Source organism: Pygocentrus nattereri, chromosome 11 (genome assembly GCF_015220715.1).
Source record: "Pygocentrus nattereri isolate fPygNat1 chromosome 11, fPygNat1.pri, whole genome shotgun sequence".
Lineage (NCBI taxonomy): Eukaryota > Metazoa > Chordata > Actinopteri > Characiformes > Serrasalmidae > Pygocentrus > Pygocentrus nattereri.
The window spans coordinates 30,338,474-30,362,346 of record NC_051221.1 but is presented as its reverse complement, the minus strand read 5'-3'; the positions used below and the strand labels follow the sequence as shown (position 1 = coordinate 30,362,346).

General features: G+C 39.4%; 2 protein-coding genes across 3 annotated transcripts; both read left to right on the top strand.

Annotated features, from left to right (window-relative positions):
* The first annotated feature begins 739 nt into the window (after positions 1–739).
* On the top strand, positions 740–13,869 carry LOC108428393 (cingulin-like protein 1). Of its 2 annotated transcripts, XM_037542922.1 has the most exons (20): positions 740–892; positions 1,706–2,804; positions 3,058–3,152; positions 3,664–3,760; positions 3,979–4,080; positions 4,259–4,407; positions 4,600–4,735; positions 4,881–5,084; positions 5,498–5,704; positions 5,785–5,889; positions 6,165–6,317; positions 7,979–8,149; positions 8,597–8,749; positions 9,521–9,610; positions 11,644–11,658; positions 12,098–12,181; positions 12,399–12,523; positions 12,713–12,821; positions 13,034–13,197; positions 13,381–13,869. In XM_037542922.1, exons 2-20 carry the CDS (start codon positions 1,719–1,721, stop codon positions 13,457–13,459), a joined length of 3,324 nt encoding a protein of 1,107 aa, XP_037398819.1. In that variant the 5' UTR covers positions 740–892; positions 1,706–1,718; the 3' UTR covers positions 13,460–13,869. The 2 variants fall into 2 exon arrangements, with proteins under 2 accessions (XP_037398819.1, XP_017554832.1); XM_017699343.2 differs by lacking the exon at positions 11,644–11,658.
* A 374-nt stretch (positions 13,870–14,243) lies between these two features.
* aqp9a (aquaporin 9a) lies at positions 14,244–23,744 on the top strand. The gene is made up of 6 exons (XM_017699344.1): positions 14,244–14,415; positions 14,722–14,848; positions 16,385–16,522; positions 16,924–17,042; positions 18,537–18,754; positions 22,705–23,744. Exons 1-6 carry the CDS (start codon positions 14,338–14,340, stop codon positions 22,907–22,909), a joined length of 885 nt encoding a protein of 294 aa, XP_017554833.1. The 5' UTR covers positions 14,244–14,337; the 3' UTR covers positions 22,910–23,744.
* The last annotated feature ends 129 nt before the right edge of the window (positions 23,745–23,873 follow it).

Here is a 23,873-nt window from a genome sequence, read left to right as displayed (position 1 = left end):
TCGCGATAGCGACATTTTCGATGTAGACATTGCCACTCCTGGTTCCCACCATCACCACCATTGTAAAAAGGAAATCTGAGTCAGTTACATTGAACCATTTCACACCAGACCCCTCTAAATGACTATGTTTACATCTTAAAAACTGAACAGTGATGGGTGGATATCAGTGGCTCTAACGGTCTCAGGAAGATAATCAAAGATAATCATTCAAAGAGTTCTTTGAATGTTAATGGTTCTATGCAGAACCATTTTCTCTACTAAAGAACCCTGTGTGTGTGTATTTCCAAAAAGGTTCTATATAGAACAATGTACAACACACTCTTCATCAATCTGAAGAACTTTTTCACAAATCAAAAGAATCAAACGTTTTTTGAATATTCATGAACCGTTCTCTTTACTAAAGAACCCTTGACGAACCATCATTTTTAAAAAGGTTCTGTTTAGAACCAACACAACTCATCAGTCTGAAGAACTATTTCAGCATGCAAACAACACTTTAAGCGTGAAATGGTTCTAAATAGAACCATTCCCTTTACGACAGAACTCTTGAAGAACGTTCTTCGGAAATATTTCTGGAAGGTTCTAGAACGGCGGACCGTTATTTTTCAGCCAGGGTGTGGAAATCCTGTCACATTCCAACATGGAATCTGAGGCAGAGTCAGAGCTGTGCACGCGCCTCCTGCCGACCAATCGATGCTGTGTGGGAACTTGTAGGAGTGTCATCAGTGCAGCAGGACTCGCCTCCACACTCTGGAGTTGAGCTTTTCTCCCAGGAGTAAACCTGCTAAGCCTGCGGTGTATGATAGTGAGCGAGTTCCTTCAGAGGAGAAACCTACTTTGAACGTGTTCTGAGAGAGATGCCGTCTCGACTTTAAAGCTGGAGTGAACACTGGTAAGCTAACTTTCAGGCTCTTTTCTCTGCCGTTATTTCCACATAGCTGAGCAGCAGGAAGAGACGGGGGTTGTTGAAACGAGGCTTCAGAAGTCATGAAGGAATGACCCATCTGTTCTCAAGACTTACTGCTCAGATACAAGGGCATATGGGTTCACCACGGAACTTGCACTGACCTGACCGCTGACACACATGTGTGTGAAACACTGAGTCATCGAAAGATGTCATTTTGTCGTGTCATACGTCCTGCAAGCTCTGTGAAATGTAACCCACCTGAGACCGGCAGCGTGAAACCTGACTGTAGGACAAGTCAGTGGTGTAGGTCTTTTCCCAACAGGTGTATCTGAAGGAGGACGTAAAAAGGTATGTCTTGTTCTTATTAGTCAGTCAGGTTGAGGATAAGATGGAAACAAGATAGGATTATCTTGGATTATCACTAGTGCTCAGTATGTCACAGTGAAATGTATTGTCCATTATCTGTTAATAACATCTGAAAACTGGTTATCAGTAGACCACGCTGTTTTATTTACACAAATCCAGTTTAGTGCTGACAGAGACCAAAGATGTCATGTAGGAGGCTGATACAATAGCACACTGTTAACCTACAAAAACATTGTTGTCATAGTAGACCTCAGAGTTGGAGCGCTGCTTGACTGCTTCTCCTCTCATTTTTGTCGTAAGTGCAGCTGGATGACCTACTAATGCTGTACTATTGTTCTACAAGATGATGTAAAACTTTAGTTGCTATTGTTTAGTGTCAGTCTAAGCGACATAAATGGTGCTGAGACTGAGTGTCTATTCATTGTCTTTCAGCATCTCTTGTATCATGGAAAACCTCACGCACAAACACCGAGTGGAACTACATGAAGGGCTTCAAGGTGGCCACATGCATCTGGGTGGTAATCGATATGACCAAATGCAGGCGTCCCATGCTGTTGGACCAGAATCCTTTGGAGTGAGGGTACAGGTACAGGGTATAGAGGGCCGTCCATATGTGGTTTTAAACGGACAAGGTAGGCCTTCACAACATCCTGGCTACCCAGATGTCTTCTACATGGATCAGCCCTACCAAGAGTATGTTTCAACCATGAATGGTCGAGGATCCAGTGTCCCAGGCCCTGTAATGGATGAGAGATTAATGAGACACATGCACACAGCATCTCCGGAGGTTCCAGTGTCCACTAAAAACCCAGGCTCTCCCTTGCTAAACTACCAGAGACACCCTGAGCTCCTCAGACCCTATGATCCCAGGAACAATAGTCTGGACCTACAGGGCCTTCACCACCATCCCAATAACAATGCTAATAAAATGGTTGACTCTGATTTAAATCAGTGCAGCACAAACTCTTCACCTGTTTATGCATCTCATGTGATGGTAAAGAGAGCCAGGATCCCTGTGCCTGGCACAGGGAGGGAAAGAGCCCAGGAGCACATTGATTCTGGAAGGTCATCTTCAGAAAGTGTACCCTGCCGTCCATCGCACATCATCTGTAGGCTGTCTGTACCAGACCATGGTAGTGACCACCATAGATCCTCACAAAGGATGGGAAGAGCAAGACACAGGAACCAATTGGGTCCTGAAGAAAAGAGACGATCACAAAGTGTCGGAGCGTCCAGCTCCGGTGACTCTTCCAGGACAAGCCCTGCACCTGGTGGAGTACGAGGGATGGGAGAGGGTGTAGGCGCCGGACTTGATTCTGCTCAGCATGACACCCTGCCAAGGATGAAGAAAAAAGATAGCATGTGTGAGGACGATATAAGATCTCTAACCGCAGCCCAGTTAGAAGAACAGCAGAAGGAAATGGTTAAGCCGTCAAAATTGGGAAGGGTTATTTACAGAATGGAGAGGAGAAATTTCTCTAAATCTGTTCAACAGAATGGTGATCACTCAAGTCCAGAGAGGGAGGCTCAGGTATTGTTTGCTTGTACCAAATGATAATTATATATTATAAATAAATATATATGATATTTTTGTCTCTATCTGTGCCGTGACAGTTAAGCTATGTGGAAAACCCAGTACTTTTGTGTGTGTCCTAGAACATTGCACATCAGTAAATGCATTGATCATAAAAGGAGATATATTGGTGAAATTTGTGCAGAATACATATATATATTTTTGCTTCAAAACAAGCCTTTATGTGCATTCTTATATGTTCCTGGATAAGGCTACCCCTGATATTTTGAAAGGACAACGAGAGCTTCTAGAGCAGCCAGATGAAGATGCAACTAAACTAGTGCTGTTCAACTACCTCAAAGAAGGGTAAGGACATGCACATGAAAATCACATTGGTCAATGCAGTCAGATTTATGAGATCTTGCAATGAACTGGTAGTGTTATCTTGTGAAAATCCCCTTCCATTAAGCTTTAAAGCCTTGTCTGAATCTTTTGATGATTAAAGTTGTGGAGAGCTGTGCTCTTCTATAATCCTCAGATAACGTGATGTTATTTCAGCTGGCTGGACTCAAAGGTCCCAGGCTTTGGAATGTAGCAATTTTAAGTATAAAAGTCTCATATTTGCAGTTAAACTCCTCAAGATTATTAAGATTTGACAAGAAAGAATTCTCTAAACACATCTTTAATCAAAAGGTAAGCTATATTAATTCATTGACTTCCCCAACCAGACATTCATGTACAGTTACAGACATTGGAGCACATTTCCCTCAGGAACAAAATTCATGGAGTGTTCTAACAAGCTAAATATGACGTACAGTAATAGCAAACAATGTCTTCATACTAATGTTTAGTTCTGTACTTGCACACTGATCTGCAGGAATGGTGAGGGTGATGAGATCATCAGGCAGAAGGTGAATCTGTTGTTTGAGAAGATCCAGATGTTGAGGTCGTGTGCTGTCCAGAATGTAGAGGAGGTGAGGGCTGTCACTGCTAAACCAGTGCTTATGGTTTGTCAACCCATAGAAAAACTGTGTGTGTTATAAAAGTGTAATACAGAAGTACAAGAAATAAGTATAAGCATAATCATGTGGTTGGATGGCCCCTTTCCAATTATAAACAACCGCTCTTTGATTTCAGTGAAAAAAACTCTTATTGAGATAAAAGATTGTCTATTTGTGTATATTGAATTTAGCTCTCTGACTCTGTGACTGAAGTAAAAGAGCTCCAGGACAGAAGGGCAGCACTGGAGAGTGAGGTCATTCAGCTCAAACAGCAACTAGAGGAAGAAATTAAGGTAATATGGTGCATAACAAGACCTATAACAATAGAGTAAATCAGTTTCACCTGTGGTGAGATCTGGTCACTTAAGAGTTTTGAACATAATGCTTCAAGTAGTCATTTTGAAGTATCTGTTTGTAGCTTGAAACTTAGCTTGAAATACCAAAATAAAAATGTTATGTTTGTCTTCACAGAACAGAGAAAGCCTGTCAGAGGCAAGTGAGAAGAGCACAGAGGAACTGAAGAAGCTTCAGGAGAAGTTAAGTAGGAGTGAACAGGAGCAGGTGTCACTCCGCCAGCGGCTCACTGACATGGAGAAAGAGTTGCAAGTCTCACTGGAAAAGTAAGCCATTTTTATCTAGACACAACAGAGTTGATTGTAAATTTAAGGCTAAGGCCTAGTTGAAGGCTTTGCCTTTTTGTTTCAGTATTTAAATAAGGAGAACTATTTAATGGAAATGCTATGTTTCCCTGTGTTTATAATCATAAAGTAAACTCATGAATATTACTTAATTGTGCTGTTTGTATGTATCAGACTCCTGCAGATGAAGAGGGAGCGAGAGCAGAGCCGGGCAGAGGCAAAGGGTCTACAGCAGCAGCTCTCAGATATGCACGATGAACTGGACAGCACCAAGAGCACAGAGCAGGGGGAGAGAGACGCCATCCTACGGGTGAGGGACTCTCTGTTGCAAATAACTGCATCTACTTCTTTTGACCTTTGCTAAACACAGTACGTTTAACATACCCCTGTTTATAAAATGATTTTATGTAAGTCAATTTATTCTTTCATTTCTTCATTCTCTCTGTCTCTCTCAGGAGCTAGCTAATATGCGTATGGAGTTCCAGGAGTTGCAGCAGCTGCAGGAGGAGCAGGAGGAGCTGTTGCGATGGAAGGAGAGGGAGCTCACTGCTCTAAAGGGGGTGCTAGAAGAGGAGATTTCAGCTCATACTAAGGATGTGGAAACACTGAAGCAGCAACACAAGGAGGAGGTGCAAAAGCTACTGAAGGCCAAAGATGAGGCAAGTGAGAAGGGTTTGATTTACACTGAGGTGGTAGCTATGTGTACAAACAGTTTATGTTCGTTGTCCTAACAAAACTTTTTATCTCCAAAATGGCAACTTTAAAGGAGAAGGAAAAAGCGTTCTTAACTTGTAACAAGATTTTCTTCACAGCAATGGAGATAAAAGATCACAGTGATGATATAAAGGGTATTTTGTATCACATTCACATGATAAATTTACATTTTGTCAGAGTTATTACAACAGCAATCCTATTTAAAGTTGCTCTATTCAAGGTATTTTTGTCTTCACCACTGCCTTTTGCAGCCTATTTCTTAGCACCCCTCTCTTGACTCAAAGAGAAGCTCAGACTCCTGATTTCTTGCCCTCAGAGCAGGTACCCCCTGAGTGACTCAACCTTCTCTCACTCTCAGGGCATGGCAGCTCTGGGTCAGGAGAAATCACAGGTGGAAGCTGAGCGGGGAGAGAGCAGGGCCCAGGTGAAGGAACTCACTCTAGCTAAAGAGCTGCTACTGAGCCAGGTCCACAGCTTGGAGATTCAAATCACCACTCTCAACAACATCATACAGCAGGAAAAGAACCAAGAGAGTCAACTCAGGGAATGCTTGGACAAATTGATGGTGAGAGGATTCATTATGTTCTTTGGTTCATTATTTTTATTTTAATAAACAAACTGTGATAACGTTTATATCTTAAATAGGAAGAGAAACAGAGGCTTGAGGAAGAGTTTTCAGAGGTGAGACAGCAAGAAGAGGACATGTGTGGTGCTAACAGAGCTCTGACTAGACACCTGGAAGACACACAGGTCAGATATACCTGCAGGGGTCAAATACACATGACATACTCATGTAACTATAGACACACCTAAATATATCATAAAGACAAATCCTGTTTAATCATCAGAGAGCATATTCAGCTCACAGCATGGTATACAATCTTGAATTATGTTCTAAATGAACAGTAATTTTAAACTCATGAATAGTCACTGTAGATAGCCTTGCATTGTCTTCTCTGCATCTTTTCTGTATCCAAAACTGTTTCATAAGCTTAACTAAGCTACCTCTTTTTTTCTGCTTGTAGAGTGAGCTGACCAAACTGAACTCTGAACACCGGCAGCTGAAGGAGAGACTGAAGGAGGAGACAAGGCAGGTGGAGGAGCTCAGAAAAAGCAAAAGGGGGCTTGAAGAGGAGAGGAAGAAGCAAGACAGAGTATTTGAGAAACTACAGGAAGAGGTGAGAGGAGATTTTGTGTACAAATTAGGGAGAGACAGATATTTTTGTCTGGTTGAGTGTTTTTTATGGTTTTCTCTTGAACTCATGTCCAGTTCCACCTGCTAAGCTAGGTCTGTCCATCACACAATGCTACCAAGCTGGGAGGGTGAAGGCTGGCATGTGCTTCCATTGAGTCATGTGCCACTTATTATGCCACTATATTGCCAAAAGTATTAACTCCAAATCACTGAATATAAGTATTTCAATCACTTCCATGGTCACCGGTGTACAAAACCAAGCACCTAGGCATGCAGACTGCTTCTACAAACATCTGTGAAAGAATGGGTCACTCTCAGGAGCTCAGTGAATTCCAGCATGGTACTGTGATAGGGTGCCACCTGTGCAACAAGTCCAGTCATGAAATTTCCTCACTACTAAATATTTCACAGTCAAAGTCAACTGTCAGTAGCATTATACCAAAGTTGGAAGCGATTGGAAACAACAGCAACTCAGCCACGAAGCGGTAGGCCACGTAAAATGACTGAGCGGGGTCAGCAGATGCTGAGGGGTATAATGCAGCGGTGTAAAGTTCGCCGCCACTAGACTCTAGAGCAGTGGAGACGTGTCCTCTGGAGTGATGAATCACGCTTCTCCATCTGGCAATCTGATTGACGAGTCTGGGTTTGGCGGTTGCCAGGAGAACGGTACTTGTGTGACTGCATTGTGCCAAGTGTAAAGTTTGGTGGAGGGGGGATTATGGTGTGGGCTTGTTTTTCAGGAGTTGGGCTCAGCCCCTTAGTTCCAGTGAAAGGAACTCTTAATGCTTCAGCAGACCAAGAGATTTTGAACAATTTCATCCTCCCAACTTTATGGGAACAGTTTGGGGAAGGCCCTTCCTGTTCCAACATGACTGCACGCCAGGGCACAAAGCAAGGTCCATAAAGACATGGATGAGCGAGTTTGGTGTGGAAGAACTAGACTGACCTGCACAGAGTCCTGACCTCAACCTGATAGAACACCTTTAGGATGAATTAGAGCAGAGACTGTGAGTCTGACCTCGCGATTGCGCTTCTGAAAGAATGGTCATATATTCCCATAAACGCTTGTGGAAAGCCTTCCCAGAAGCGCTGAAGCTGTTGTAGCTGCAAGGGGTGTGCCGACATTATATTAAACCCTATGGATTAAGAATGGGATGTCACTTAAGTTCATATGTGAGTAAAGGCAGACAAGTGAATACTTTTGGAAATGTAGGTGCCTCTGATCCTACAGACTTTTATTCTGTTCAGAGTCAGCCTACCACCATAATGCAATGTAATTGGACAGTTCAACACGCTTGAGGGAGAACACTCTTTCTGTTCATTCTGTTACTTCAGCTGACAGCCAGCCATGTTGGCTAGCAGCATACTGAGAGGGAGGGCTATCCTGCCCACCCAGAAAGAGTGAGGCCAGTTATGCTTTATTAGACTCATGGCCATGGATGGCTGGAGATCAAACTCATGTTCTTCCAACAATAGAGTCGGTGCTTTTATGGTTGCACCACTCAGGAGCCTCAAACTCTACAGATTTTTCTGCTTTTGAAAAAATTTGTTTAATTAGTATAAATTCTTGCTCTTACAACCCGTCCATTTTCTCTGTCCTTTTTCTTTTGCTCTCTCTCTCTCTCCTTCTCTCTCTGTCTACAGATGAATGCATTGCTAATGGGTTCAGAGAGGGAGACCCAGCGATTGCAGGATCAAGTGGATGAAGCCAGGGAGCAGAGCTTGAAGGAGCTCAGTGTTCTGCGTACACAGCTACACAACACACAAACTGAGCTGGAGAAACACACACATGCTTCACAAGAGTGCCAAAAAGAGGTGTTGGATACTCACACACACACACACACACACACACACATACACATGCATGAAAACACACACACACACACACATACACATGCATGAAAACAAACACACACACATACACATGCATGAGAACACATACACACACACACAGACACAGTCGGGTGTGGTCAGACAATAGCCATATGGTTCCAATTATTGACCCTAGGAGTGAAATCACTGAATCAATGCCAAAAAAAGCAGCAGAGTAAAGTGGTGCATAGTAAACAATCAACGGATGAGGATTCTGTTTGGTTTTAAAGACACAATGCAAGATTGAAAGCTTGATATTACATTTTTTATTTATTATTTAGTCTTATCTAGTGAGCTAATATTTTGTGAGTCTACATTACTTATGTTTCTTTGCATATTGAGTGTATTACTTCTGTGTGTTACTCAGTATATTATTTTGCCTTTGTGCAGCTGTGTCAGCTGGAGACTGAGTTGTCTCAGCGTGAGGGGAAGTTGGAGCAGGCTGAGTTAAAGTGTAAGCAGCTGGAGAAAAGAGTGGAGGAGTTGCAGGAGATCAGCAAAACCACACAGGACGATAGAGACAGACAAGTCAAATTCATGGAGGTAAAGCCAGACCAAAACGTAATTTCGTGAGACTGCCATCCATTAAAGCACGTGTTCAGCCAATACTCAGGTGGATCTGATCAACAGAGGCTGGTTTACTGACTTGCAGCCATTGTTCAACTTGCAAGCTGTTATTACACCTGTCAGTACTAATAAATGCTGAAAAAATTTAAGAGATTCTACATTTTACTCGAATTGTAATGCTAATAATAAAAATTAAAAACTGAAAACATTAAAGGAATCAGTATTCTTAGCTTGTAATGGATGATTTTTTCCAAGTAATTTTAAAACATTTCTATTGTTCTGTTCATCATGAAATTTTAACACAACACAAAGAGTAACTGGAATTTTTAGATTCCAACAAAGTGAAAATTGGCAAAAACGTTTTTTGTTCAATAACACAAGTGGCCATTCCTTTGTGTGAATGGGAGTGACTTGTGACACAGAAGAACCTACACACAGAGCCACACACACATATGCACCCACACACTCATCATAGTGTCATCTGATGGCAAAATAAAGCAAGGAACAAGAGAACAATGACCTCATACAAGCCAACTTATTCCTATTGCTGGGAGCACAAAAGGTCAAAGTAAAACAACATTCACTTACATATAATAATTATAAAGTACTATTATTCTAAATCTATTAGTACCAGAATGTATTTTAAAATGATTACTCAAAATGATTACATGTTCCCCCTTTATTGGAACATGGTTATCTTAATAATTGTTAGGGGTCAGATTTCATGATTTATATGTGTGTGTTTAGGAACGGGTGGCTCAGCTGCAGGAGGCTCTGGCTGAGGAGCGCAGCAGTGGAGACTCACTGATGCAGAGAATGGAGAGAGTCAGAGAGCAGGTGTGTACTCAGATAGTTTGTTCCTGACCACAACTTCATCACTTATCAACACATCTGATCCATCACAAATCACCATATCAGCTATTATGCAACTAGTTTTTAGAGCTTAAAATATTCTTCCAAACACATTTAGGACCTGGCCATTCACACTGGGGTTTGCTTAGGTCCTTTTCTGGATTTCGGTCAAATGTATGTTTGCTTTGATTTTTTTCATCTGAATGTGTTCTGCTTTTGGTAGCTTAAAGGGACTTCCACTGATTTTCCAAAAGCATTGCATCATTGTATCATTGAAATGTAAACAGTGGATCTGATGTGAAATGGTTGTTGCAGAGGAATTTAACACTGGTGATCCTTTTGACTTTTTTGAAGTAAAGTTGAAAATTATAATTTTAGAATAAAAAAAAACTTCACTACAAAAACACAGTACAAAAACAGAGTTTTAGTCTATAGACAGAGCTTCGCTTTATCCATACCCCTGTATTTTAGAGCAGGAAGACTGCACCCCTGTCCCTCATGTTTAGATCACATTTTTTTGATGTAAATGTGTCCCAAAGTGTGAAATATCAGTATGGTACATTAAGAATTGAGTCTTTACAATGAAAAACAGTATATGTGACTTTTTTTTTGGTAAAAATCATATAAACATGGTATAGTATTGTCTGATATTGACTGATATCCTGTATTAAAAATCAAGTGGTCATTAAAACAATGTAGGAGATTGCAAAAATAAAATAGAAAACAAAATAACTGATACTCCAAAACAAGGTGCATTAGGAGAGGCTCAGTAATTTTTCTGTGTTTTAATAAAGATAATATGATTTAATTTGTGTAGAGTCATTCAAAGCTGTTTTTGCTAGTCATGTACTGATTAGGTTGAGTTACATGCAAAACGATCTAAAATTGTCACTACCGAAACATTTGGTAAAGTTTCAGTAGTGTTATGATTCAGTCATTTGTTTTAATAAAATAAACATAACTGAAATACAAAATTACTATATAGAGATAAAAAAAATGTAGTCTAAAATCCAAGTCAGTTAGTAGCCTGAAATGGTTTGTGTTCTCCTCGAACCAATTCTGTAAAATTATACATACACTAAATCTTTGGAGACCTTTAGCTTTCAATTATCTCTCCAGGATAAACTGAATTTAAAATGATTTAAGCCAAAATCTTATCATAAAACTATTGCAAAATAATGTCTCAGGCATCCAGCAACATATTCGTAACCAACTCATGTAATAACTTTCTGTGAGCCACCTTTAAAAGACATTAAATGCTTTAGATGTCACTCCCTGTTGAAGAATTCTGACTGTAAGTTTCTCTAGAACAGTAGTTTCACATCAAACCATTCTAAATGACTGTTTACAGAATTTTGGAATATCAGTGGGCTTCCCCTTTAAACAGACAATATGCAATGTTATGCAACCTTAACAGGTATTATCGCTAAGAATGTGAGGTTTTATTAACTCTCTTGTTAGTGTGGGTTCAGACAGAATTTTGTTGGGCTGCAGTCTAAACTGGGTCCTGTGGGTCAGGCTGGATCAAACAGACTTGTTGGGCTATATTCATGTTAGTTTAAAAATTTCTAAAGCTCTAGTTTGTCTTGTAGACATAGATATGTCCACTTTATCAAGCTCAAGGTAGAACATAATTCATAGAATGCTGTTCATGAGTGTCTATGAGCAGAGACAGCAGAACAAAAGACTAATTGAGCTGCCACCGTCCTCAGCAGTCCTTACTGATGATATTGTTTTTGTAACACAGAGAAGGTGAGCATGAACTGAACCTTCAAAGGGCATCTCTGAAAATGAGTGTTTGTTTTAAAAAAAAGCCTACAGTCAGCAAATAAACTCGGAAATACTGGTTTCTAAACAAACACACACTCGCTCACTCAGCAGCTCACATATCACTGGATATGTTGATTCAACAACAGATTAAATCTTAGAGCTGGAGGTCTCTCATATCCTGTACTTTTATTACTGTTCCTTGTTTTCTCTTTTGTTCTCAATTTCTCTGTCTTGTCTAATTCTGCCAGACAGGAAGGACATGGGTAAGTGTGTTAATTGCTAACTGATCCGAGTTCAGCTGCTAATGGACTCCAAGCCTCTGACCCCATTTAGGCCCCATCTAACAAAGAGTAGTGGCCATAGCTATTATTGGTAACCACTGAATGTTGGCTTCTAACTGAAGCTCCTCAGGTTAAATCTTGATGACCTTGGATAAACAGAGCACTGCCTGCAATGATTAGTAAGTTCGGTAATATTAAGTAAGTTCATGATTCTTGTGCAAACAGGGCTGAATAACATTGTGTGAGAGCTTGATGGATGTATTATATGGTTGCTAATCTTTCTCTCAGCAGTCTTATCATAAGTGTAAAAACTGTACTTTTCTAGTAATGTGAGTTGCTGTACAGATGAAATTACACTAGCTCTGGGTACAACCATGCTTACACAAGTGTGAGGACATGTGCATGTGTTTACATCTGACAGGTTGAGCAGGTAAGAGGAGAGTTGCTGCAGGAGCGAGCGCAACGTCAGGATCTGGAGTGTGACAAAATCAGTTTGGAGAGACAGGTAATGATTCTAATTAAGTCCATGCATGGAAACAGCTACATACTGACAATAAATTGACCAAGACTGGCCATTTGTACATGTTTTTGTTCACCTCCAGCCAGTCAAAAAGAGACTGTGTACTGCTCTCTCATTAAGGATACCTTTTCCCCAAAACTGTTTTAAAAAGACTTGTTTACTTTTTATTGAATATCACATTATCCTTTTTATTCTTCTCTAGAACAAGGACCTGAAGAGTCGAGTATCCCATATAGAGGGCTCGCAGAGGTCAGGACAAGAGGGTCTTGTGTCCAAACTGGAGCTTCGTATTCAGGAGTTGGAGGAGAGACTTTTAGAAGAGGAGAGGTGAGGGACTACAGACTATAGTAATAGAGAAGCTTACACTGCTTAAACTAAATGTTTTTGGTCAAACATATTGAATTTAGATGGTTTGACAAGATATTGGTTTGTGATAATTTACGTATTTCTTTTCACACTGTGAGACATTTGATACATTTGAGGTGTTATGTATTTTTGTGCTCTATTTTATGGTAGAGACAATAACACTCTGCAGCAGGCAAACCGTAAGTTGGAGAGAAAGATGAAGGAGATGACCATGCAGGTGAATGATGAGCAGCTCTCTCTGCAGAACCAGAGGGACCAGGTGAGAGCTGGCTATCTTTCTACCTGGATCGTGGGTCACACCCCATTAAGCTTAAATAAAAAGCAAACAGAAGAGCATACAGAAATTACAAACTTTGCCATACTTACAAATGCAATACTTACATTTCTGGCTGAGCTTCACTGTCAGCTTTTAGTACTCTGTATGCCACATCCCTTTGAAAATGTCTTGCTCTTTTTAAACTGCTCTTTTAGTTGACTCTGCGACTGAAGACACTGAAGAGGCAACTTGATGAGGCAGAGGAAGAGATAGAGAGACTCGAGCACAGCAAGAAGAAACTCCAGAGAGAATTGGACGAACAGCAAGAGATCAACGATCATCTTCAGAGCCAGCTCACAGCCCTGCACACTGAGCTAAGGTCAATCATCAACAAATATGTACTTCAGTAATGACTTGGAAACATTCTGTTCCAATTTATAGACGTTTTCAAGACCTTGAACCTTGATTCCTTGGGGCTGTAGTAATTGCTTGTACTCAAGCTAGCTCCTCTTGCATGTTCCATCATTAACACATTCATGATCTGGGTGTGACCTTCTCCTAGGCGTAAGAAGAAACCTGTACTAAAGAGTCTGGATGACGAAGATGAGGAGGATGATGAAGAGAATGAGAGCTCAGGCTGAGAGACTGTCAAACACATTCGATTTTAGTTATTACTACAAAGTAACATTGATGTCAGTTATTGTTTTATGTTCAGCATAATTGAAAAGGTCGAACAAACACCATGTTTGTACTGAATTTTGTATTCCTGAAGTGCCATTACACTTGTGAACCTGCCCGTGACTAACCTGCATGTCATTAGTGTGATCTTCTGCCCCCTTCTGGTGACATAATGGAAGAGCATTGCTTCAGGCAAAATGCTTACTGTGAGTTTTGATACTATGTAAAATGATATTACTAAACTCAGGGAAGGATTTTGTTACAGTTCAGTATATTTAGTGTTTAAATATCTCATATCTGCCTTTGTCAAGCCATGCAGGCCTTGTGAAAACTGAATATTAATAATGCATATAAATAAAAGAAATCATGCATATTTGTGCAAAATCTATTTCAGTCTCTATCAGATTAAGAAAATTACATCCACAAATTTGTATATTACAGTTTACATTTTTTTGTTTATGCTCTATATTAATGAGCTAGTGAGTTTGTTGTTGCCAACCAAATGCATAAATTAGCTATGCTTGCATAAACCTAATTAAAATATAATGGTTCTGTTTGAATACCATGGTATTAGTCTGAATATATACCAGTATTTTGCAGTGTTTAGATCCAGTCCGATTGGCCTACCATTCAATCAGAAGAGATGAGGCAGCTCTAATAGATCAATGGCCCATGCCAGGACTGCTCAGCCGTGCTGGGTTTTGGCGGGTGGGTGGGGGGAATTGTGTTAATGTGGCTGAGCTTAGACTTAGTCGGACAGTCTGTGTTTGACTGGACCCGAGAAGTGTGCGTGTATGTGTGTGTCCATGTTCCTGTAAAAGAAATTAAGCAAGAGAGAACCATGAAGCAACACTGCGCTCTTAAACATGGCATTTTGAAAGAGTTCTTGGCGGAGTTCCTTGGAACGTTTGTGTTAGTGGTGAGTATTTGGACTTCTCAACGAGTTATATTTGATAGAGACATGAATCTACTGAATCTAATCAGGCATAATAATCAGGTTATTATAGAGTAGCCTCAAGCTTGTAACGAGAACGGTCAGCTAGATTCTTCAGAGTAAATGACTGGATGAAATATCTGTGGTTAGAGATTCTCTTTTGTACCACGTAGTCTCAGTTCTTTTGGATAATATGTTAGTTTGACTGTGGTACCTTATAATTTACTGGAAGATCTTTCAATTATCATCTTTTCTGTGGTCTTAACTGTTCAATCCTTTCTCTGGCGTCAGTTGTTTGGCTGTGGATCTGTGGCTCAGACAGTCTTGAGCAGGAATACGCTGGGCGAATCTCTCACTATTCACATTGGCTTCACTACCGGACTAATGATGGGTGTCTATGTAGCTGGTGGAGTTTCAGGTAAACACAACAAACAATTTCTTACCTAGAAATGATTGTATTAGACTTGTTTTGTATTAGAATCTGAGTTGAGAAACACTTCTCCAGATACTTGCTTTTGCTTAATAGCTTGAACACTTTGGGGTCCAGAATCACAAAATGGTCCTTAAAGTGGACCAGTCCACATCGAAATGGACTGAAGTGTACCTGTTAAATGAGAATGATGCTACTAAATAGATTCACCATGCTAATTTACATTACAAAGTTAAAGCATCACTTTAATGTTATAAAAATAGATGTGTACACTTTAGTGTTGGTGTAAATATGTTTAGTGCTTTATTGACATGTAGTGGGTGTGTGGTAGTCTGCCTGCATGTGGCATTAGCTGAAAAGCAAGGTCCATGTTCACACTCCTGAAATTGCTTCTTGGAATCATCAATAAATCAATGAATGTCGTTGCAAAATTATGTAAGTGACGAGCTATATATTACATATGTATCATCAAACTAATCACTACATAGTACATCATACACAGTCAAGTATGCTCATTTTATAGCCTTATGCTCTTTTAGATTTGATGACAGTAACAAATATAGTATTTTCTATATGGTATATTGGCTATTATAAGATAAGATGACCAACTGCTCTTCAAATGTTTGTATTTTATAGGTTGAAGTCATTCCTTTCATTCACCATTTAAATGTATAAATTCAGTTATAGGCTTCCAGTTGGTTCTCCTGAAAGGATAATTGATTTATAAGGCCTAGTCAACCCTTCTCTGCTTTTCTTTGAGAGGTCACATGTAGCCTGGAGCGAACAACACCCAGTATTCTGACAGTCACATTGATCTACACACACTCACTGCATGTGCACAAGCTCTGGTGAGCTAAATCCTGAACCTCCAATCCCAGTGAATAAATCAGTTGCTGTCAGAAATGTTGTAATCATCTGTCATGTCCAATATTAATGACATAACATTAAGCCTTATTTTTCAGCAACAGCTCTATTGAGAGTATAATCACTGTCAACTGCTGGCATGTGTGATAAATGATTTATTTAATCATTCAATATTTTTTTTATTTCATTTTCAGTCAAAATGGCCATTCAGTCCAGGTTATTTATTTTTCAGCATGCGGAAAAAGTAGGCAGTTTTTTTTTTAAAGAAAATAACACAGAGGCCTCGACAACTGAGTATAATATTTTTTTAAGTTCAATGATGTTGAGAATTGGACTCTGGGAAGATCTGTTCACTATTCTGAGATCACCAGATACTTCTCTGTTTTATTTTTTTTGTCCATTCGCTTTTCTCAATAATGGCTTCTTCACAACATCACATCCTGTGCAGAACTGTTGTATTGAATTGTCCCTTCACAGTGGAGGGATGGATTTTCCTTTGTCTTTCCAATTTCATTATGTATACAGATCATTTTATATCTCCTTTAAAATTAATAACTTGTACTTAATGGCCATTTTGACTGTGCATTCAAATAAATGGTCTCTGATTCTGGCACAGTTCTGTATTTTTAAATATTTGCGTTTTCTGTGACTACACTACAGGAGGCCATTTGAATCCAGCTGTTTCTTTGGCCATGGTCGTACTGGGTAAACTGAAGATCTGGAAGTTTCCCATTTATGTCATAGCACAGTTTTTGGGTGCCTTTGCTGGAGCAGCTGGGGTTTTTGGACTATATTATGGTGAGTAGGGTCAGTAGCATAGGGCTCCTACAGACAGAAGTGCCCTCTGCTGATTCCAGCTCATCACTAGGACATACCTGCCTAAAGTCACAATGAGCCTTCATGCATTGATGCACCCAGTGCGCACTATGAAAGAGAACTGTATAAAACTTAAGAATATTCCCACATTGTTCATTACAAATATTCATGACAAAAACTACTTATATCTGTTGAAGGTCAGAAATACCCCTGGCCTTATTTAGTCAACATTCAAGTAAATCCAGACAGAAATAAAGGTATCAGCATTTAGAATATGAGTAATGCTACTAATAGTGGCATTTAAATTGATACATGACACAAAATAAGGGTCATTCAAGGTGGCCTTACATTTTGCTACAATGTTTCAATGTTTGTTTCCACAGATGCCTTTATGGATTTTACTAGTGGAATTCTGTCAGTGACTGGCATCAATGCTACTGGACACATTTTTGCTTCTTATCCTGGACGACATCTCACAGTACTTGGAGGATTCATTGATCAGGTAACTTAATTAACCTGTGAACACAGATATAGGGAGCTGTTTCAGTTTTGCACTGCGCTACTTTTAGTTAACTTCCATTTACCAAAAAAGTGTTGACTAAAAAAAAAACACTGATTAGCTCATCAGCACTTTCACCACTTTTGAATTAGCATATCAGCACTTTTTACCATTTAACCATACACATAAAACAATTTGATAAATATTTTACGGAAGTCATGAAACCTGCCATATGACACCACTGAGAGAGAATGTAATTTAGTCTGTGTCAGTCATATGTGCAGTTTTTGTCAAATTGTGTAACATTTTAGTATGTTAAGTGAATGTTTTACAAATAAAAAAATTAGCCGGCTGGGAGGATAGACACCACCTTAGTTTGGCATTAAATCAGGATGAATGGCCAGGAAGGCCTGACCTCTGTATGCCTCAGAAGAGTTGATTCATGATTCTCTGCATGACTTATTTCCAACAAAACCTTTAGTAGATCACTGTTCATAAGCCATTCTGCTTTTTTCTGCTATTATTTCAGCATTTCAAATATGAAAGTCAAACTAGTGACTCCCTAATTAAGAAGCTGAAGCATTACTAAATCTGTTATTCCTACCATAGTGAGTGGGTCTGTGACTAGATCAATGGTTTATGGAGTCTCTTTTAGCCTCACATGCATCTCTATACGCAGAACAATGTATTTATTATGAGACTTTACACAAGCGCCTTACTTGATCCTAAAGGTTTTTTTTAAATAAACTAACAAATGTTTGTTAAATATTGAAATAAATGCTAAAATAAAATGGATAAAAAACCTCAATATATACAGCTAATGTGCTGAACCATGATCAAATGACAATGACAAATACAGACTTACATGAGTCAACTTCAAAGGAACACTGTAGACAACTCAACTCTGCAACCAACTAGGAGCCAATAATATGTGAATGACGAGCAAAAGACAACACTGCCATTTATTGGAACCTCAAAACAAGAGCAAAGTGACAGGTTTTATGTTCAGACAATATGTATCAGTACACACAAGTTAACCCACTTAACCTCAGACTGTTTCTGAGTTCAGATTAACAGATGTTTTGTTCTGTTCTTTAGAGAACTTGGCTAATGTGTATTGATTGGCTGCTTTATTCTCTCACTAATTAGCTGATTTTAGATGCCAGTGACCTACTCCTGTCTGTTCTTACCCAAACACTCATGTAGTTGCGTTAAATTGACCATAGAGGTGTACATTAGGTTAGTAGGGCTCACGAATGAGATTGCACAAATGTAAATGTGTCAAATACTGTGTAAAATATTTACATTTATATTCTTTGTGAGAAGTGCAAATATCAAGGTAATATCTCCAAAGCATGGTTAAGCTCAGAGACGGAGCTCACACTAAATACTGATCTAAGACAAGCTCCCTCTGTGCAGACACTGACTACAAATAGCAGTCTCAAACCAAACAGCACATGAATGAGACTGAACCACTAATGTACTTTTCTGTTGCAGGTGATTGGAACAGGTATGCTGGTGCTCTGTATTCTGGCCATAACTGACAGCAAGAATATAGGAGCACCTAAAGGAATGGAGCCTCTGGCCATTGGCCTGGTCATCCTGGGCATTAGCGTCTCTATGGGGATGAACTGTGGATACCCACTGAACCCTGCCAGGGACCTGGGGCCCAGACTCTTCACTGCTGTGGCTGGTTGGGGCATGGAGGTGTTCAGGTAGCATTCTCAATTACATATATTAAATATTATAATACATATTTTCAAATATCTCATGATGTCTGATAATATTCAAGTAAACTTTAATAAAAATTAATGAACCCATGCTGTCTCAGTATTGCCACTGCATGCCTAAAAAGATAATATACCTTGTTTTGATTGGACTTGTGTTTGTGTTTTCTTCTTTTAAAATGACACAAAAGAGAACCTTACACACTGCATTTCTACCAGCATGGAAACAAGCAGGCTCCTATGTAGAAGAATAGAATGTTGTTATAGATATAACAGTCCTTTACTGTCAATACTGACAGAATTAAAATATGCATATCGCCCAGCACTAAGTGGAATGGAGTGGAATATGATTGGTTGACGGAAATTTTTAACAGTAGACCATCTGAAAGAGATCACTTTGTTCTCTAGTCTGTTTATCAGATCATACTTTATGGCCTGCTTGTGCAATTGTGTAATTCTCCAGACTGAACCAACAGAAATACATGTGAAATATTTGCTGGACTAAAGCCAGTCAGATGCTGCGGTGAGACATTGGTTAGTAGAATGCAAACTGTGCAGTCTGATAAACATAATGTCATTTCTAACTATATGTTGCCATTTTTATAAAAATGTAATTTATTGTTAATGTCATTGGATTTAGATGCCAAAAGGATTCCATAGCTGTATGTAAATCACACAATAAGATTTATTATACCATTCAGAATCAACCGTGAAACAATATGTACAAAATAATCTTTGATGCAGTCAACACAAACCTTGACAGATCAAGGTTTGTACCATTTTCCATGAGTGTTTATCTCAGAGGCTGTCACTGCATGATAGTTTCCATGCGAGTGAACTGCCTGTGTTGAACTGGCCTCCCTTTAGGGGAACTGAGATATTATTTCAGATAGATTGAAACACAGAGGGACCACTCAATGGACTGTAGTGCTGTCTCTTAAACTTCCTGGATTCCTGGATTTATTTGTATTGCTGCAATTGATGAGAAATATTTTTTTTTTATTCATATTAGATTTATATGTTGAAGAATAATATTGATAGATGCTCTTTTTATTTAGTTGTTTTATTTAACCTTATTTAAGTCTAAGGCTAGATGTTGGTCTCTGCACGTGCCTGAGTGTGCAGCATGAGGCTAACAAGCACACACAGTGTAACAGATCTTCTGCAAGCTACATGAATTGCACATTTTTCAATAACTTTAAGGCATATTATTCAGTGACTACTACATAATAAATTATAATAAAAAATAATAAATTAAGCAGTAACTACTATGAAATAAATATGTTAGTTATGCTGTGTAACTGAAGCACCCACATTGAGATTCTTTTATATTTAAGGGATTAATTAACATTATAAGGTATTTACATATCATTATTGAAAGCTGCTTTGACACTGTGAAATTTTCTTATGCAGGCTCTGGGATGCTTTTCTACAGCCTAAACAAGCCACTTAGCACTAGAAGCAGTGCACTGGGTCAGCAATAAGTTTGGGAGCTGCGGACACTTTTTCACCATCACAGTGAACTTAAAACAGGAATTTTGAAAATTAAAGAGCTTGTCCTTCAGTTTACAAAGTCCAGCTTACAATCGCATTGCACTGTTTTAATAGTTGCCAAAAACCCATTTCTATCTGACCAACAAGCCAGAAAAGCAAGCTCGTAGTTTAAAAATAACTTTAAAATTAAAAGATGGTGTTGTTTATCCATCCATCCATCCATTTTCTAAGCCGCTTCTCTGTCAGGGTCACGGGGGGGTGCTGGAGCCTATCCCAGCAGTCTTCGGGCAGAAGGCAGGATACACCCTGGACAGGTCGCCAGTCCATCGCAGGGCTGGTGTTGTTTAAGCATGTTAAATGTTATAAGATGATATACAAAAGAAGCAAAGAACAGTGTTAAGTCAATACATTTTGCAACATTTTTCAGCCTTCCTACCACCAGCACCCTAAAGAGTGCACACGTGAGTAGCTAAACTTGAATGAGTTACAAGCTGTCTCAAAGAATGCTTAGACAGTGGTCTCATTTCACATCTTCATTTCAGCTATGAGTTATATATGAAATATACAGTCATGGCCAAAAGTTTTGAGAATGATACAAATATTAATTTTTACAAAGTCTACTGCTTCAGTTTTTATAATGGCAATTTGCATATACTCCAGAATGTTATAAAGAGTGATCAGCTTAACAGCAATTAATTGCAAAGTCAATATTTGCCTAGAAAATGAACTTTATCCCCCAAAACACATTTCAACTTCATTGCAGCCCTGCCTTAAAAGGACCAGCTAACATCGTTTCAGTGATTGCTCCATTAACACAGGTGTGGGTGTTGATGAGGACAGGGCTGGAGATCAATCTGTCATGATTAAGTAAGAATGACACCACTGGACACTTTAAAAGGAGGCTGGTGCTTGGCATCATTGTTTCTCTTCTGTTAACCATGGTTATCTCTAAAGAAACACGTGCAGTCATCATTGCACTGCACAAAAATGGCCTAACAGGGAAGAGTATCGCAGCTAGAAAGATTGCACCTCAGTCAACAATGTATCGCATCATCAAGAACTTCAAGGAGAGAGGTTCCATTGTTGCCAAAAAGGCTCCAGGGCGCCCAAGAAAGACCAGCAAGCGCCAGGACCGTCTCTTAAAAGTGTTTCAGCTACGGGATCGGGCTACCAGCAGTGCAGAGCTTGCTCAGGAATGGCAGCAGGCAGGTGTGAGTGCATCTGCACGCACTGTGAGGCGGAGACTCTTGGAGCAAGTCCTGGTCTCAAGGAGGGCAGCAAAGAAGCCACTTCTCTCCAGAAAAAACATCAGGGACAGACTGATATTCTGCAAAAGGTACAGGGAGTGGACTGCTGAGGACTGGGGTAAAGTCATTTTCTCTGATGAATCCCCTTTCCGATTGTTTGGGACATCTGGAAAACAGCTTGTTCGGAGAAGACGAGGTGAGCGCTACCACCAGTCTTGTCTCATGCCAACTGTAAAGCATCCTGAAGCATTCATGTGTGGGGTTGCTTCTCAGCCAAGGGAATCGGCTCTCTCGCAGTCTTGCCTAAAAACACAGCCATGAATAAAGAATGGTACCAGAATGTCCTCCGAGAGCAACTTCTACCAACCGTCCAAGAGCAGTTTGGTGATCAACAATGCCTTTTCCAGCATGATGGAGCAAGGTGATAACTAAATGGCTCAGGGAACAAAACATGGAGATTTTGGGTCCATGGCCTGGAAACTCCCCAGATCTTAGTCCCATTGAGAACTTGTGGTCAATCATCAAGAGACGGGTGGACAAACAAAAACCTACAAATTCTGACAAAATGCAAGCATTGATTGTGCAAGAATGGACTGCTATCAGTCAGGATTTGGTCCAGAAGTTGATTGAGAGCATGCCAGGAAGAATTGCAGAGGTCCTGAATAAGAAGGGTCAACACTGCAAATATTGACTTGCTGCATTAACTCATTCTAACTGTCAATAAAAGCTTTTGTTACTCATAATATGATTGCAATTATATTTCTGTATGTGATAAAAACATCTGACAAACACACATAAAAACCAGAGGGCAGCAGATCATGTGAAAATATTATATTTGTGTCATTCTCAAAACTTTTGGCCATGACTGTACAGACATTCACAGGTTGACAGTTGTAGTGACAGTGACAGTGTATAGTCTGGCACAAACAGACTCAAAGAAACCAACTCAGCATCCCTGTGCTGTGATGTTTCAAAGAAATGAACCACGTTCTCATTGTCTTATCACCTGAAAACAATGGACTGATGGACTGTTTTCATAAAAAATATTCAAGCAAAAACTGTTTAATTCATCAAAACTGCAATCCAGTAGTTTTTAGAATCAACTTCTTTGCCCATATCAAATTCTTGGCTGTCTCAGCCTTCAATTAAACAACGACCAAAATATACTCACATGTCTGTATGCACTCTTCTTCACAGCACTGCTGAATACTGGTGGTGGATCCCGGTGGCTGGTCCATTGATAGGGGGAATCACAGGAGCTGTGGTGTACTTCCTTCTGATCGAGCTCCATCACTCCAACCACACAGAGAAAACCAACCAGGAGCCAGAAGAAGAAGAGGAGGATGAAGAGGAAGAGGACAGCAGCCTGAAGGACAAATACGAAATGATCACCATGAGCTAAAAAGATAACAACTGACCATGAACTGGATCAAAATTTCTCACACCCAGAGGAGCTTATGCTTATGAAATAAAGAAAATTGCACTTTTGTGTATAGCTCACAGGCTATCAGTATAGTTTTCTGCTCTCGCTTCTTTCTCCATCGCAGACATTTGTTTAATTGTCAGGAAATAAGCAGATAGGATTATACTGAGTTCTCTTTTATTAAACAGACTTTATTACTGTTCAGGAAAACGTCTCTACATGAACCTCCCTTTTGGGAATGCATTTGTTATGAGCTCAGCTGGGGATCAAAGCATCATGAGAAATTATAAAGAAAATTTCCAGGACAAACAGTGTCTTTTCATGAGGACATTGTACATTTCCATTGTACGAACTGTACTCATCCTTTTGCAAAATGTATTGGCCATGCTAAAATGCACAAAACCTACAAAAATAATGTGCCACTAGAGGAATATTTTAAGCAATATTTAATGGAAAAATGCTTGTTGTTGATGGATTATTTATACAGTGTTTGTGTATTTATCCTTAAAATGATGTTTTTAGGTTTTGTCAGTCTAATAGTACACTAAAAAAAAGAATTATTCATTAAAACGGTAATGCCTAAAACTTACATTTAAAAAGTATGAAAAAATAGTACAGTGTAATGGTAGTATGGGATGCTACATAGTAACAAGAAATGAAAGATCTTGGCAGTCTATGTTTCTTTAAAATGCCCTTATAAATTTCTGCCATTAATGATCAATTATAGAGAAAATACACTTTTGTAAAGAAGCTTCTCCTGTTTAACTATTTGTGTAAATGGTTCATTTTGCTGAAATAAATGTCTAAACTTTTACAATGATTGTTTGTTACTAATATTTACTGTACATAATTGCACACACATGTATACATAGCCTGATAGTAAGTAAGCAAGGCCCACTCCTAAAGTGGGATATGGATACTTCTGCCCTTTTCTACCATCCTG

Coding starts and splice junctions, on each gene's coding strand:
- LOC108428393 (XM_037542922.1), top strand. CDS start 1,719: ATGGAAAACCTCACGCACAAACACCGAGTGGAACTACATGAAGGGCTT. Junction 3,153..3,663: donor TTCAACTACCTCAAAGAAGG/GTAAGGACATGC, acceptor ACTGATCTGCAG/GAATGGTGAGGGTGATGAGA. Junction 12,524..12,712: donor AGACTTTTAGAAGAGGAGAG/GTGAGGGACTAC, acceptor ATTTTATGGTAG/AGACAATAACACTCTGCAGC.
- aqp9a (XM_017699344.1), top strand. CDS start 14,338: ATGAAGCAACACTGCGCTCTTAAACATGGCATTTTGAAAGAGTTCTTG. Junction 14,849..16,384: donor TGTAGCTGGTGGAGTTTCAG/GTAAACACAACA, acceptor ACTACACTACAG/GAGGCCATTTGAATCCAGCT. Junction 18,755..22,704: donor TGGGGCATGGAGGTGTTCAG/GTAGCATTCTCA, acceptor TCTTCTTCACAG/CACTGCTGAATACTGGTGGT.